The 17,519-nt window shown below is 40.5% G+C and overlaps 1 protein-coding gene across 2 annotated transcripts in view; it reads left to right on the top strand.

Moving 5' to 3' along the window:
- The first annotated feature begins 21 nt into the window (after nt 1-21).
- LOC116034747 (cilia- and flagella-associated protein 44) overlaps nt 22-17,519 on the top strand; it is a 42,069-nt gene continuing 24,571 nt past the window's right edge. Inside the window, exons 1-17 of one of the 2 annotated variants that reach the window (XM_031277462.2) lie at nt 22-113; nt 198-314; nt 810-963; nt 1,091-1,253; nt 2,373-2,475; nt 2,568-2,784; nt 3,334-3,448; nt 3,984-4,148; nt 9,346-9,501; nt 9,611-9,658; nt 13,117-13,216; nt 13,805-13,899; nt 13,990-14,199; nt 14,658-14,768; nt 14,862-15,014; nt 15,980-16,192; nt 17,364-17,506. In XM_031277462.2, coding sequence (XP_031133322.2) covers nt 239-314; nt 810-963; nt 1,091-1,253; nt 2,373-2,475; nt 2,568-2,784; nt 3,334-3,448; nt 3,984-4,148; nt 9,346-9,501; nt 9,611-9,658; nt 13,117-13,216; nt 13,805-13,899; nt 13,990-14,199; nt 14,658-14,768; nt 14,862-15,014; nt 15,980-16,192; nt 17,364-17,506 — 2,222 coding nt within the window. In that variant the 5' untranslated portion in view covers nt 22-113; nt 198-238. The other variant, XM_035991468.1, reaches the window with a different exon arrangement.

Below are 17,519 nucleotides of genomic sequence, written 5' to 3' on the forward strand. Positions count from 1 at the left end.
TAGAACTACATTAACCAGCAGCAGGCTAGTTGCAAGTGACTTTCCTTGTTGCATGGCAACGCCACCAAACTAAAACGGACTTGGGGGAGTCAGAAAATTACCAAATTTAGATGGTGTGAAAATATTTTACTTTGTTTAAAGTCAGTTTGGTCAAGTTGGAAATACCTTTGAATATTTATGCCCTCTTTATTTTACAGATGAAAAAAATAACAGAGCAGCAGATGATTTAACAGCAGAAATGTCGGAAGAAAACACTATTTGTGTTGGTGAACAGACTGGGAGCACACCGACAGCTTCACAGGAAAACACCGAAGGTAACGTTAGCTAGTGTTTGATTAAGTTGATGTAGCTAGCTAGCTAGCGTTAAAGCGTTAACGTTAACTGTAATGTAAAGCTAAAGGCCTTCAGGTTCAGAGTCTCTGGAGACCATAACGTTAACATATAAAATGAATTAGCATAGCTACAATACAACAAAAAAGGGCATTAAAAAAAAAAAAACGTTAGCTAGCTAAGTTAATGAAATGCTGTGGTTATGCAGTCGCAACACAATAATTGACATGAGTCCAGTTTAGTTATGAGATTATGAATAAAGTGAATGAAATGTCAGTAGAAGTGTAGCAAACTAAGCATTTTAAGTTGAGATGTCATGTAGAGTGTACTCTCTTAAAGTAGATGCACTCTCAGTTGACGTTATTTAAAGAATAAGAAATGAAAGCAGTGAAACTGTCAGTTGATGTGTAGCGGTTCAAGCAGTTGAAGTTAAATCACTGGTGCCTGAAAGCTGCTGTCAAATGTTTCCTCCCTCACAGACCATGACGGTGAACACTCTGAGATACAGCAGCAGGCTGATGAGGGATCAAACAAGCAGCTCTCTGCAGACACGTACTACAAGTATGAGGATATTCACTCCAGACCCTACATCACACCCGACTCTGAAATCCCAGAGAACCTCCTGTTCCTCTCGTATCCTTCTGTAAAAATGTGTTTCACGAGAAACATTTTAACACCACCATCTCTAACTTTCTCTCATCATACATACTTAGCAAATAAGCACGGGAATCTGATCATCCTTAACCCGTCCTGCATTCAGTCACTCCTTTGGCTACGACAGTAGGCGCAGGGGGAACCTGCAGCTGCTGGATGACAAAACTCTGATCTTTATAGCAGGTAACCTGCTCGTCCTGCTGGATGTTTCCACCAAGGAGCAGAGATACCTCCGCTCCTGCAGCGGAGGAGGAATTGGCTCCATCACGGTAAGATAGGTGACCAACTTACATGTCATGTAAGTGAAGAGTCCCCCTTGAGTCTCCAGGCCGTCTGTGACTGAGTACAGGAAACACTGATGAGAGATGGATAAACAGACAGATAACTCTACTAGGGCTGGGTATCCCCAATAGATTTGATTCAGATTCACAAGGTACAGATTTGATTACATTTCCGATCGCATTCTGCATCAATTAGGTTAGGGAAATTTCAGTTACAATACCAATTTTGCTTGGATATAAAAGAGATACTCAGAGAACAAATTTTGCAATCCTCAAATATTTTTTTATAATGCACCAGGTTACTGTAATGTTTACATTAAGAATTGATCCCCAAAAAGTTAAAGTACTTTTAACTTATACATCCATGGTGAAAGGGCATATATTAAAAGATACATTTCTGGATGTTATGTATTGTTGTCAGGTCACTCCAATAAATAATGATGGAACTCAAATAGCCCCACATCACCACATACCCTTCACCATACCTAGAGATTGGCATGGGGTACTTTCCATAAAATCATCTCTCAATGCAACCAGCTATTAGGCTAACTGAAATTAAACCATGCCAATCTCTAGGTATGGTGAAGGGGATGTGATGATGTGGGGCTATTTTAATTCCAAAGGCCAGGGAACTTTATCAGGATGCATAGTATCCTGGATCCATGAAATAACTGGCCTTTAAAAATAAAAATCTGCCTGCCTCTATGGGAATTTAACATAAGAGTGTACTTACTTATGCCCCCTGTATTTTAAGGAAGAACATTTATTTATTTACGATACATTATTCATTCACAAAGAAAATTGGTGTCCTTAAAGGTTGGATTTTTCCAATTTTTTTTTAATTAAGGCATTAAGATCAATTTCCAAAAGATGATTTTTTTGTATGCCTCTTTTTAGTCAACTTTAGCATGGGTTCATAAACTTATGAGCACCACTGTACTCAAGTGCAGCTTTATAATTGTGGTAGTTGAGTAACTTATATGTATATTTTATCACAGGTAACCATTTAGCAAACCATGCTGTGCTGTTATAATCTTGTGTGTGTGTGTGTGTGTGTGTGTGTGTGTGTGTGTGTGTGTGTGTGTGTGTGTGTGTGTGTGTGTGAAGGCACACCCTAGCAAGACGTACTTTGTTGTAGCAGAGAAGGGAATCCAGCCCAACATCATAGTATATGAATATCCCTCGTTACAACCGTCCAGCATCCTCAGAGGTAAAATGGGTCCAAGATGCATTGAGTTATACCTTTTTCAAATGTGATGTTTTTTTTATTGATGCTCATGTTTTTACCTTCATGTTTGTAAGGCGGTACGGAGCGGGCGTACAGCTTTGTGGATTTTAACCGCGACGGGAGCCTGCTGGCCAGTGTGGGGAGTGCCCCCGACTACATGCTGACTCTGTGGAATTGGAGGAAGGAGGAAGTGATGCTGAGCTGCAAGGCCGTTTCTCAGGAGGTCTACAGAGTCAGCTTCTCCCCGTACAACCCGGGACAGCTCACATCTTCAGGATCTGGACACATCAAGTTAGACACGCTGAATTAGGGCTGGGTTCAAATAATCGATTCTCCAATTAAAATCCATCTTTGTTGAGTGATCTGATATCGATTCATAAAACTCAGAAATTGATCTTTTAATAAATGCCTTTTCACCATGGATGTATAAGTGAAAAGTACTGTTAGGGGATCAATTCTTAATGTAAACATTACAGTAACCTGGTGCATTTAAAAAATAATAATTGAGGGTTGCTTCTTGCTTGTACAATTTACAGCATGAGTTCTCTGAGTACCTCTTTTATATCCAAGCAAAATTGCTATTGTAACTGAAATTCCCCTAACCTAATTGATGTAGAATCGAATCGAAAATGTAATCGAGTTGGGATCGAATGGATTTGGGCATTGGCGATACCCAGCCCTACACTCAATCCTCCTAAAACCCTTTAACCCACTTAAAGCACTGTTATTAAAATTACTTCAGACATCAGAAGTTGAATTATTCCCTTACACTGATGTTGAATATTTCTATTTTGTTTTTTCCAACAAGGTGGAAATACCTTCTCTCCTTCTTTCTATCAGGTTCTGGAAAATGGCCAGCACATTCACAGGTCTTAAATTGCAAGGGCTGATGGGACATTTTGGGAAAACTGCAGCGACTGATGTTGAGGGCTATGTGGAACTTCCTGATGGAAAGGTGTGTTCCCTGCTGTTGTGACAGGTCAGGACGGCCTGGACATGTATGGAACATGACTTTGAGTTTACAGCCAGGTTTAGTCCGATGACTGATCCCTCCAAAAATCTGACATCATGAATGATGATTTTTCTGCCTAAGGATTGTTGCATGACAGCGTTTATGGCAACAAAATGACTTCAAACATACATCGTAGACCATAGTCATAGTCAAATCTAGGCTTTAAGGTTTGGAAAAAGTGAAATAACACACAATATAATCATCGTCTTCTTTATTTTTTTTATGTTTCTGACAAAAACAATCTCACCCAGTAGCTGTTCTGGAGCTGTCAGGCTTGTTTGAGCATAAATGAATAAAGATCGTGTGATACGATAGGAAGCTTCGGTCAGGACAGCTACAGGGTGGACTTTGTTGTGAGATTGTTTTCGTCAACTGCTGTTTGCAAAGTCAAACTTTCAATCTCCAAAAATCCTCTGTTAGACTCGAATAAACGAATAGTTACCTCTGACCCTCGTCACTCTTTGTGTCCTCCTGTTAGGTGGTGTCCGGCACAGACTGGGGCAACTTGCTGCTGTGGGACGGGAATGCCATCAAGGTGGAGATTTGCCGTAAGGGGGGGCAAAACTGCCACACTGGGATGGTCCAGCCGTTTGCCCTGGAGGATGGACAGCTGATGACGATTGGCTCTGATGGTGCGGTCCGGGTAAGATACTGGCAATAATAGAACTAAAAAAAAATAACATCAAAATGCTTGACTTTTAGGATGTGTCTGCAGTGGTAGAATGTAACAAAGTACATTACTTAAGCACTGTACTTAAGTACAAATTTAAGGTACTTGTACTTTACTTGAGTCTTTTCTTTTCATGCCACTTTCTACTTCTACTCCGCTACATTTCAGAGAGAAATATGGTACTTTTTACTCCACTACATTAAAGCCATAGTGTGTAGTTTCTGTCTCCCCCATGAGGAATTCTAAGTAATGACAACAACATGTTGGTGCATCCACATGATACAAGCCTTCCGTGATCTCGCACAGCCACCCCCCACTCCTCCACGCAGTTACTTGTAGCCAAGGAGGACACGGAGGATTAAAAAAAACATGATGGACTCTTCAGAAGAGGTAATTATCTTCGCAAAAAAAGTCACCGGACGACACCATTGTCTCAGCCATACTGAGAAATACAGAGAGAGTTGTGTGGAGCTGATAGTCTTAATTAGCTTTGTAGCAACTCATTTGGCAATGGCTTAAATGTAACGGACGTTCATTATATCAAAAAGTTACGCACTAAAGCTTTAATCTGACACCTGTACTGTTACTTTACAAATTAAGAATTTTGCACACAAAACACATGTAGTTTATAAAATATGATGTTTTATTATAAATTAAAGTATCCAACAATATAACGGCCAACAAGTCCAGCTGACATGATCAGATGTTTGGATTCTTTCCAGTTTCTAAAATGGTTGTGAAAAAGGATGTTTCTGCATTGAGTACTTTTTCTTTTAATACTTAAATTACATTTTCCTTGTGATACGTACATACTTCATACTACCTTTTTTAAAGCATGACTTTTACTTGTAACAGAGTATTTTTTAAGTGTGGTATTACTACTTTTACTTAAGTACAGGATCTGAATAATTCTTCCACCACTGAATGTCTGTCAAGTTTGTAGCCAGATGTTTATTTTAAATGAACAATGAGGACGTGCAAATGTTTGGTGATCGTTTCCACGCTACTGGTGCTTTTCATTTTGAACCATGTCTTGTATCTAAATATCTTCTGAAGGCAGCAGTATTCCTCTCTAAAACATTGTCACGTTATAATAACACGTGTGGCCAGAAATATTCTGAGACTTTAATTTGTCGGCAGTATAGCGCACAGGTTGACCCTAGATTGAGACATGACTGTTCCTGCAAAGGGATTGCAGTCGCCAGATGTTCATTGAATAGTTGCAATAGTTTGCTCTACTTTGTGGCAGACACACATTAAAGGTGCTGTAGGTAGGATTGCGAAGATCCAGGACTTAGCCAAAAAATATGAACATCGACAACTTCTCAGTCCCTCCCCCCTTTCTGCTAAAGCCCAAAACGGTCTCCTAAGCCCCTCCCCCCACAAGGGAGAATGAATGCGTGTGCATGAGCAGTGATTGACACGCAGTTAGACACCCCCCTGGCCCTGATTGGTGCATCTGAACAGGGAGCTGTGGATTTTTGCAAATTGCACTACAGGCTGTAGGTGGAGCCAGAGGAGCCGGATTTTTTTTTAAATGACCTGCTTCATGTAGTTCTACTGGAACATAGGGTCAGTTTCAGCAAAGTTTTATAGTTTTATAAGTATTACCTACTGCACCTTTAATAGATGGTAATATTCTATACTTTTTGTATCTTTTCATTAAAAACTGAACCAAAAGTAACGTTAGTCCGTCATTTCTGACTTCCATACACTGTCTGTGGCTCGTAGTCCTGAGCCCACTGGTTCCTACTGAAGATGCAAATGTTTAAAAAAAATTCTCATGAAGTTCATAGTTCATATTTTAAAAGGCTAATTAATCTCCTAAAACAGCTGGGCACAGTAGTTTTAAGCAAATGTTACTCAAACAGGAGAAAGAAGTGCATTTGTTGGCGGCTATCATCAGATCTGATTAACACACATTTGGTGCATCAGTATTGGATTAAAACACATTGCCAGACTAAGTCCAAACACACCTCTGAGATTAACGGAGGGTGACATGTAAGAGCACATATGGTGAGATTATTGTTTACTGGTTTATAGGATCACCGTTAGTTTCTGCTCACGCCGTTGTCTTCAAATACACAATGATAATTTGACAAATTTGTGAACAGTTACAAATGAAAAATAGCAGGGAAACGCGAAAAGAAAAGAAAACAATTAGCTATCTTAAAAAGGCGATTTAAAAAGTCAGAAAAAATATATATATTTGGGCATATTAGGGCTGCAACTAACGATTATTTTCATAGTCGATTAATCTGTTGATTATTTTCTTGATTAATCGATTAGGTGTTTGTTCTATAAAATGTCAGAAAATGTTGAAAAATGTGGATCAGTGTTTCCCAAACGCCCAAGATGACATCCTCAAATGTCTTGTTTTGTCCACAACTAAAAGATATTCAGTTTACTGTCACAGAGGAGAGAAGAAACTAGAAAATATTCACATTTAACAAGCTGGAATCAAAGAATTTTTACTTTTGTCTTAAAAAAATTACTCAAACCGACTAATCAATTATCAAAATAGTTGGCGATTAATTTAAAAGTTGACAACTAATTGATTAATCTTAATTTGCAGCTCTAATATATAATATATATATATATATATATATATATATATATATATATATATATATATATATATATATATATATCAAAATAGACATCACCATCCTGATTCATCCTTATCTTCATATGTTTACTTGTATCCTACAATGTAAAGCATATTTGAGGACTTATAAAAGATTTATTATTATTAATAATATCTTCTTAAATAAGTTTTACTTGCTCTTTGTATGTGTATGTATGTATGTATGTATGTATGTATGTATGCATTTGTATGTATTTACTGTGAGTTGGTAACAGGTTCCAATCTGAAGATCCTAATTAGGGCCCGAGGACGAAAGTGCAAGGCACCGTTGGGGCCTTGCACTTTCGTGCTCGGGCCCTAATTAGGATCACTGAAAGTGCGAAGGAACCTATTGTTTTTCATAAGATTATTATTATTATTATTATTATTATTTTTACCAATTCCTCGTCGCATTTTTGAGGGGGTTAGCATGCACGAAAACTCACAAAAATTTGCACACATGTCACAACTGGTGAAAATTGCAAAGTTCTGTAGTGATTGGGCTCAAATCTTCATTTTACGAACATTTGTTTGAGGACTTTAGGATGCACGAAAACTCTCAAGATTTTGCAGCCATGTGCACAATAGTAAACTCTTTCATCTGAATTCACATTTAGGCTTGGGAGTGGTATGGTTGCTCTATAGCGCCCCCTAATTGGTTTTAGCACTTGGGCACATTTTTGACAGCCTCAATATATACGAAAACTCACAAAAATTGGCGCCCACATAAACACCTGGGAGCTTTGCGAGACTGTACAGCGATTTGGCCCAAACCTGTAAGTGGGCTCCATAGCGCCCCCTAATGCCTGGAAGGCCTTAACTTGGACATAGTTGCTCCGATCTTCACCAGATTTAATACCCATATTGCTCTAATCATTGCGGACATCTTTCCCATTTACCTTCATTAGCTCCGCCCAACCGGAAGGCGGCCATTTTTAATTATGCATTTTTCATGTGTTTTACATTCTTTCGAACTCGTCCTAGGCCGTGATTTCAATCTTCTTGAATCTTTGCAGGTAGTATCTGTTGACCATCATGACGAAAAGTTATCCAGAGAATTTTGATAGTTGAAAAAAATGCAGAAGTTACAGCAACTTCCTGTCTAAACAGGAAGTTGCATTATCTTGGCAATAATTATTCCAATTGCCCCGAAACTTGACAAAGTTGTTCATCATGGCGGATTTAGCATCTATGCCAAACCTGGTGTCAATCGGCCATTAGATGGCGCTGTTTTAATTGTTTTTAATTAATCAGCAAAATATTATATATATAGATATATATATATATATATATAGATAGATAGATAGAGATATATATATATATAGAGAGAGAGAGATATATATATATATATATATATAGAGAGAGAGAGAGAGAGAGAGAGAGAGAGAGAGAGAGAGAGATATATATATATATATATATATAGATATATATATCTATATATATGGGAAACCTACTTTGTCTAACTACTCCTGGGGCGTGAGTCCCATCGGCACGAAAACTGGCATATAGATTCGTGACAAAAAGGTATCAAAAGAATTTTAATAGCTAAAACAATGCGCAAGTTACAGAGGACCAACTTCCTGTAGGTGGGTGTCGAAACAGGAATGGTTGTATCTTGCACACGGCTATTCCGATGGACACAAAACTTAAGACAGTTGTTCCTCATGTGCCAATGAGGCTGTGTGCCAAATATGGCGTCAATCGGCGTTTAGATGGCGCTGTTTTCAATTTTTTAATTAATTAGCAAATTCGCTTTCAGCAAAACCTACTTTTTTTAACTTCCTCCTAGAGCGTGAGTCCCATCTGCACAAACATGTACATGTAGACTCGGTGGACCCTCATGACAAAAAGTTATCAAAAGAATTTCGATAGCTAACACAATGCGCAAGTTACAGAGGACCAACTTCCTGTAGGGGGCTGTCGAAACAGCAAGTTGCGTATCTTACCAAGATTTATTCCGACTGACACCAAACATGACAGAGTTGTTCCACATAGGGGCTTGAGCATCCATCACAAATTTAGAGTGAATCGGCCATTAGATGGCGCTGTTAGCATTTCTTTTATTAATTAGCCACATCGCGATATATGGGAAACATACTTTGTCTAACTCCTCCTGGGCCGTGAGTCAAATCTGCACGGAAACTTGGATATAGATTCGGTGGACCCTCGTGACTGAAAGCTATCAAAAGAATTTTGATAGCTAAAACAATGCGCAAGTTATGGAGGAACAACTTCCTGTAGGTGGCTGTTGAAACATGAACGGTTGTATCTTGGCAAAAGTTATTTCCGATATACATGAAACTTAGAATGTGTGGTCTACATGTGATGCCAGTACTGCCAGTACCCCCGACTGCAAGAAGGCGAGGGCCCGTTCATCGCTGCTTGCAGCTTTAATTTATTTTGAGTTTTTGAAAACTCAATTGACCCTTGTTGGCATTCCTAATAAACGTTATGGAGCAGGAATGATGATCGTAATCGAGATTTCCTGTAATCAGTTTTATCATCAGTATGGCTTTGTAAACCCCCATCCCCCCCCCCACACAGGGCTGGGACTTTGAGAGCATCGACAGCGCCGACAGTAACAGCGACAGCAGCAGGTTTGAGCTGGAGCCCATGAATGAGATGGTGGTCGGACACAACGTCTGCCTCTCGTCTCTGGTGAAGAGCTCCCTGCCCGACTCCTGCATCTGGTTTGCTCAGGTCAGAGGGCAAAAGGGTCAAAGGTCACCAAATAAAACCATTTGTAGCACGTGATCCAGCCTCACCTCGATCAAAACGCATCTCTCCGTTATGTTTTTTCGTCTTGTAGGATTCCAGTGGAGCCATCTGGAAACTGGATCTCTCATTCACCTACACAGTGAGTATCTCACACTGACTTTTTTATATTTATGTTATACATACGTTAGGGCTGCACGATTTGAAGAAAATATCTAATTGTGATTATTTTGACTGATATTGCAATTTCGATATGATTCACGATATTGGAGGGAATGATCCTCTTTCTATCATTATTCTCATTTTCATTGAAAAATATTCAAAATTAAGGAGAATCTGTACCAAACAAAGTTTTTTTCTTCTTTTTAGTCTGTAGGATAGGATTTGTAGGCCGGGACGTCTCTGCAGCAAATATAAAAATTATATTCAGAATGGTTTGACACATACAATATTTTGCCTTTAACAAATATTGCGCCCCTCCTGCGATTCGGTAGCCTGGATGCCAGCCAAATTTAGCCGGGAAGTTCGGTCTGGATTTGATCCGTTGTGGAGCAACTATGCTCCAACCAGAGCTGTTCGGACCAATCAAATTGTCAGGGCGGGCTTTATACGATGATGGACAGATGATCAACAATAACGTAATCAACCACGTCACCAAAGAGCGCTCGGGTTGAATTCGTTTACAACAAAGATGGCTGTAGATTCCGCCATCGCGTCAGTTATAGAAGATATCGACAGCGCATTCATTTTAAAAGAGGAACAGAGAACTGCGATCGCTCAACATACGTCACATACTCCGTTGCTCTGATTGGTTGTAGGTCTATCCAATTGAGTGCAGAGACATTTTCTTTCCTGGTTCGGTTGAAACACGCCCCATAATCACAGCCCAATGGAGCAGTATCATACTCAGAATCTGAGTATGACCACGTCAGGCTAGATAATTCGGATATCGCACGTCCAAGTCCATATTGCGATTTCGATAAAATTGCGATTGCAGCCCTAGTGTACGTTGATGCCATGTACTCCATACTTGGCTAGCTATGGTGTCACTCTCAACACTTTCATAATTCTGTGATTGATGTAAAACAGAAAACTCTTCACATCACAGTGAAGTTCTATACACAATCATTGATTTTACCTTCATACAGCTATGTAGAACTTATTGATATAATATTATCATTATTTTAAAGACAAAACACACAGTTTGTTGACAGAAAATGTTAAATCAGGGTCCTTATATGAGCTTTTCCTGAGCGTCGTCCATCATCTTTGAAAACGAAGGACTTTATCTGTGTTTATTTTGATCATTAAAGCAGGGTAAACATCCCATATATAAAGATACAGATACATATCAGATAACTATCAGATAAAAAATAAATAATACAACTATTCTGGATGGAAATCTATTCTTGGTTGTTTACTTACTATGTATAATCAGCAGCTTCTTTGGGTTTTTCTCCACTGTGATCAACAACACCTTTTTTTTTTACTGTGAACTGACTGAACAGTGTTTCCTGCAGCGGGACCACAACATCTTTTTGGTGTGTGAGGAAAAAAAATCAAATTAAAAATAGTTTACACTGATCTGCACCTTTTTAAAAAGTCTATATCTTTGACGTTTCACTTCTGGGATTGCTCCGGTGCTGCAGGAAATTCCGCCGGATTCGGTGGATTTATGAGAACTATTGTTAACTGCTCCTCAGATCTCTGCAGGGTAAATTGAGATAGCTAGCTAGACTATCTGTCCAATCTGACTATCTGTTTTCTCCCGCACGACTATTTTGCAGCGTGTCTGTGTGGAGTTTAGCACCGCCAATGACGATTGTGATTGGTTTAAAGAAATGCCATTAAACCAGAGCACATTTCCCTCCCATCCCCGAATGCTATGTGGACTAGCCAGACTCTCCTTCAGCCCGCTTTTGGAGGAGGGTCTGGCAAAGTGAGACTAGGGTATAACAAAAACAATGTATACCATGCGGTGTTTTCCCAAGGTTTGTGGAAAACTTAGGTGCACATATTTTGCGGGGGGGTTTAGGGGTCCTCCCTTTAAAGGTCCCATGGCATGAAAATTTCACTTTATGAGGTTTTTTAACATTAATATGAGTTCTCCTAGCCTGCCTATGGTCCCCCAGTGGCTAGAAATGGCGATAGGTGTAAACCGAGCCCTGGGTATCCTGCTCTGCCTTTGAGAAAATGAAAGCTCAGATGGGCTGATCTGGAATCTTCCCTTTATGACGTCATCAGGGGAAAGGTTACCTCCCCTTTCTCTGCTTTGCCCGCCCAGAGAATTTGGCCCACCCATGAGAAAGAGAGAGACATCATGGCTTGAAAACAAGCGAAGCATGGCCGTTGGTCAAGGCCACACCCCCACCCTCCACCTTGCCCCCCCCCTCCTCCTCAATAGCATTTAAAGCTACAGACACAGAAATGGCACATCCTAAGTAAAGCTCATTGTGGGACTGGCTCTAGTGGCTGTAATTCTGCACCAAGGCTGAATGTCGGGAAAGAGACTTCAGATACAGTATTAGGGGACCACTAAGGTCTATATAAAAGAGACTTCAGATACAGTATTAGGGGACCACTAAGGTCTATATAAAAGAGACTTCAGATACAGTATTAGGGGACCACTAAGGTCTATATAAAAGAGACTTCAGATACAGTATTAGGGGACCACTAAGGCCTATATAAAAGAGACTTCAGATACAGTATTAGGGGACCACTAAGGCCTATATAAAAGCATCCAAATAGCAGCATGTCATAGGACCTTTAAGAAAATGTTAAGTTTTTCAATAAAACAAAAATTCAATATCCGCTCATTTTGGACCATTATTATTAACATATCTGTGTCTAAAATGTTGGAAAAGCTAGAGCAGATAATAAATAAATAACACTGAAAAAGCTTAAAGACAAAACTTGCTAAAGAAGTCTACTGGGGGAAGGACTACAATCTTTAAATCTGAGAGAAGGCATTTAGTTAGTTTTGATGCTCACATTCATTTTTACATTCATTCGGCTTAGGTGGTGCCCAAAACGGCTTGGGTGCTGCACCTAACCCTTTATAATGGAAGGAAAAACCCTACCATGTATATATATATTATTTTTTTAACGTCATTTTCCTGTTGGAGCCAGTTGTCCTCTGGCTCAGTACAGAGGTTGGCTGCCCTTCCAGTGTCTTCTGTGCTGAACAAAACACTGCACAAAGCCACTGGAAAATAGGGTTGTATAATGAGCCTCATTTATTTAATTAGCAATGTAATGAAACTCTTACTGACTACTGAAACTCTTATCTATTAATAAATTGCCTGCTTCTCATATAATAAAACTAAAAATGCCTTTAACTACCAATAACATCTCACCAATAATTCAGTCAGCCAATCGGTCCACTGTCCAGACATCCAGAATCTTTAATTGGAATCAGAGGTGAGCCAAGACGAGAAAGGTATAAAGTTATTATTACATGTATTCTTATTGAGGTGGATACATGTTTATAGTGATCTAGGTAACATTGTCTAGTCCTAATAGAAAACCATAGTGCAAACCGTATTGTATCATGAATAATTGGGCCCAGTGAAATAGCGGTTGTGTCGTCTGTGTGTGTAGACTCCTGATCCAGAGTGCCTGTTTACCTTCCATGCTGGGCCGATCCAGGCCATGGACGCGTCCAGGAAATCTCACCTGATGGCCACGGCTGCTCTAGACCGTGAGTGCCACACAATCACACACACACACACACACACACGCACACACACACACACACACACACACACACACACACACACACACACACACACACACACACACACACACACACACACACACACACATTTGTTTCACTATCTTTGTGGGGACCCGTCATTGATATAATGCATTCCCTAGCCCCTTACCTTAACCTTAACCATCACAACTAAATGCCTAACCTTAACCCTTACCCTCACCCTAACTATAACCTAATTCTAACCCTAATCCTAAAACCAAGTCTTAACCCTCAAACATCCCTTTAACCTTGTGGGGTCCAGCATTTTGGGGCCCACAAGGCTGTGCAGACCCCACAAGTATACTGTATTCCCCGGTTTTTGGACCCCACGAATATAGTAAAACGAGCACACACACACACACACACACACACACACACACACAGACACACACACATACACACGGACACACAAACACACACATACACGCACACACACACACACACACACACACACACACATACACACACACACACACACACACACACACACACACCATAACAGTAACTCTGTCTGCGTGTGGCCCCGCTCTCCAGGTTCAGTCAGAGTTTTTGACTTCCTGGCAAAAAAAGAGCTGACCACCACTCGCTTCAATCAGGGTGGAACTGCTCTCGGCTGGGCTCCGCCTTTGGTAAGTGTGTCAGTGTAAACATGTATCATCTATCATATTACGTGTACTGACAGAAAAATGAAGCTCTGAGGCTCTGGTGTTTGTCTTTAGGTGAACCAGAGTGGTAGTTTACTGGTGACGGGCTTCGAGGACGGGGTGGTCCGGTTGCTGGAGCTGTACGACCCTCAGAGGCTGCACATGGTCAGCGGGCGCAGCCCCAAAGGAGACGCCATGCTACGCCTCAAACAGGCCTTCAAACCCCATAATGCCCCTGTAACTGCTGTTGCGTATGAGCGAAATGGAGAGATCTTAGCCACGGGGGTAAGAGGTTTCCCAAGAAAACATCTGATTTTGGAAAATGTATGTTTTTAAATAGGCTTAAATGTTTGAAAGAATACCTAAAAATCTATCTTTTTTCAAGTCGCTATGTTTTGAGTATGAACACACTGCCTGTGGTCTAGAAACGTGGCTCTGAAAGGTTGGTATTTTGCTCCTTCGTTAAAGAAGGCAGCTTTGGTCAGCCTGGACTCTGGAAGTTTTTCCTTAGGTAGTTAACCTTTATTTTTCAGGAGAAAAGATTACAGTCTTTTTTTACGCACAATCACACATCCATTTTGTTTGTATTCCACCTTAGACAGCTTTTGTTGCTACAGGTGATCTCAGCCTGTGGTAATGATAAATATAATTCACGAGGTACAGAAACAATAACTACAACTCTTGCTATTGCCTCACCCTCAATCTCATAACGTCATTAAACACACATGGACCCTCCTGCTCAGAGCTCTGACAGCACTGTGTTCTTCTTCACCGTCGGGGAAAAATACAACCCCATCGGCTTCATCAACGTTCCCGGGCCAGTGCAGGCGCTGGAGTGGTCACCTCATTCCCACGTATGTTTGGTCTCCGACACCCACCTGCACCCAAAATACTCTCTGCGATGGAACCTTATTGATTCAACCGACTTCTTTTATGATTTTACCCAGAGTGAAAACAGGCTGCTCATCCTGTGTCAGAGCGGCCACGTGGTCGAAGTGCAGAGGCCTGATCCAGAGGCCGAGAGGCCAACCAAAACCTTCCAGCTGCCTGACCTGTCCAGCAGATCTTTCAGGTTCAGGAGCATCAAATCACGAATCAAGGTCTGGGCTTTCCCTTTCTTAGCTTTACTTTGTAGCCTTTTACTGCTGTATTACATCACACTGCATGTTTTGTTTGTAATCTACATCATATTTACTCCTGATGTCTTCTCTGTAAGGCTGGCTACCGAATCCCATACTTTTTTAGTAGAGCTGGGCGATATGGAAAAAAATCCAATGTCATGATATTTTTGACCAAATACATCAATGTCGATGTTGGATATTGTATGTTTGACTATTGGTTCTTTCATAAAATACTAACACAATGAGATTTTTGAGAAATAATCATCAATAACGTGGCTGCAATGACTAAGTGGGTAAAGGCAAATAAAAGAACAGCTAGTAAGTCTGATAAGTTCAGAAAATGACATCACTTCACTGTAATGCAGCCTTAAAACCAGTAAAAGACAACGCTTGTTTCATATCACGATATTACGATAATCAAAATGTAAGACGATATCTAGCCTCATATATCAATGTCGATATAATTGCCCAGTAAATCTCAGTCAAATCAGTGTCAGGGAGCCAATAAGCACGCAGCATGATTCTACCAAGATCTAATAATTCTGGTGAGTGGCTGTCTAACGTTACACGTCGTAAAGGCACGCAGGAAAAACTCTACGTTACGCATCGAGACGGGGCTCGCGTAGTAGAAGCTGAAAAAAAAATAAAAATATTTGTGCTGTTATGTGTAATGTTGTAATTTATTTTTGTTTTTTAAAATTGGTATCGAAAAAAGTATTGTTTAGGAACCGGTATCCAAGTCAAAGTATTGGTATCGCTACCGGTATTGAATACCCAGCCTTACTTTTCTCTGTGGCCTTTTCTCATTTAAGTATTTATCTTTCCTTCATTTCCTGCTGTCTCAACGGTTATTTAAAAGCATATCTGCATGTTCATTGTAAATAACTAACTCCATGTCGGTTTCAGACCATCTGGGCCTTTATTTGTGTGTTTGTGTATTTCAGAGAGAGGCGGAAATCGCAAGACGTCAAGCCGCAAAGGAGAAGAAGAAGAAAGAAAGAGAAGAGAGGTTGAAACAATCAAAGAATCCGGACATAGAGCCAGAGGAAGAAGAAGAGGAGGAAGAGGAAGAGTTGCCCTCTATCTACATCCCAGAGTCTCCCAGTCCTCTCTACTGTGGCTTCTACTCACAGCCTGGCCAGTTCTGGCTCTCCATGGTACACACACACACACACACACACACACACACACAATTATATATGTGGGCAGAAGATCTAAATAACTACCGTAGGATGTTCAAAGAAACAAAATACCTACAGTCAACTGAAGCAGTCAATTTGTTTATCGATCAATAGAAAAAAGCACTTCATCATGGCCGGGCATGGAACACAACTACTTTTTTTCATCCCGATAAATGTCCAATATCAAAAGTATTCAAATGTTATTGTTTTCACTCATTCTTTGATCCAACAACTCCTGATTTCATAAAAATCACACACGATGACTGCACATATTGAACGACTAAATACAGAGACGCAACACTAAGTATTAGGTAGGCCACAATTACACAGTCAGAAATAGATAAAGAAACTGAGGAAAAACATAATACAAATAATAATAATTTATACTTTATTAATCCCACAAGGTAAATTACAATGTTTTCACTCTGTTATTATTACACACATTACACACCTGAATTACACACACATGCTCAGTACCTATACATGCACTAATGGAGAGATGTCAGAGTGAGGGGGCTGCCCATGGAAAGGCGCCCCGAGCAGTTGGGGATCCGGTGCCTTGCTCAAGAGCACCTTGGCAGTGCCCAGGAAGTGAACTGGCACCTCTCCAGCTACCAGTCCATCACCATACTTTGGTCCGTATGGGAAACAGCAACCAACCGGTTCCCAACCCAACTCCTGACCCAACAACTGACTGAGCTACTGCCACCCCATACCATTCAATTTGGATGAGATAGCGGCTAGAGAGATGAGAGATGAGAGAAACATGGCCTGGAAACTCTACAAAGAGTGCGACTGGATCAAAAGACAAGCAATTAAGAGTCCTTTAACACCACACGCTGCATGATTGCATTTCCTGACTCAACACCAGCTGTTCCAGACTAGAGCACATGCAGTTGTACTTGGTCTGATCAGTTGTCTAGCCCAAATGTTATTTGTAATCCACTCCAGAATCATACAGTGTACCAGTACCAAAACACAGGTATAGTTTCAAAACTATTATCAGAAATTGCTCAAACAATACCCAGCCCAACACTTAGAAACAAGACTAATCATAATACTTAATGACAGAAACAATCTAAGATGACATTTGGACAATTCTTTACTTAAAGATTGAATCCATTTCTCTCTCTTCTCTCTGGTGCAGGGTGGCTATGACTCAGGTTTCCTGTACCACTGTAAGTTCTCTGAGAAGCAGGACCAGGATCCGGACCAGCGGCAGGATGAGCCCTTTGACTTCCTGCCTGTCCGCAGCACAGACAACGACCCCATTCGCTCCGTCGCCTTCAGGTAGCCAGAGGGA

Source organism: Sander lucioperca, chromosome 14 (assembly GCF_008315115.2).
Source record: "Sander lucioperca isolate FBNREF2018 chromosome 14, SLUC_FBN_1.2, whole genome shotgun sequence".
Taxonomy (NCBI): Eukaryota; Metazoa; Chordata; class Actinopteri; order Perciformes; family Percidae; genus Sander; species Sander lucioperca.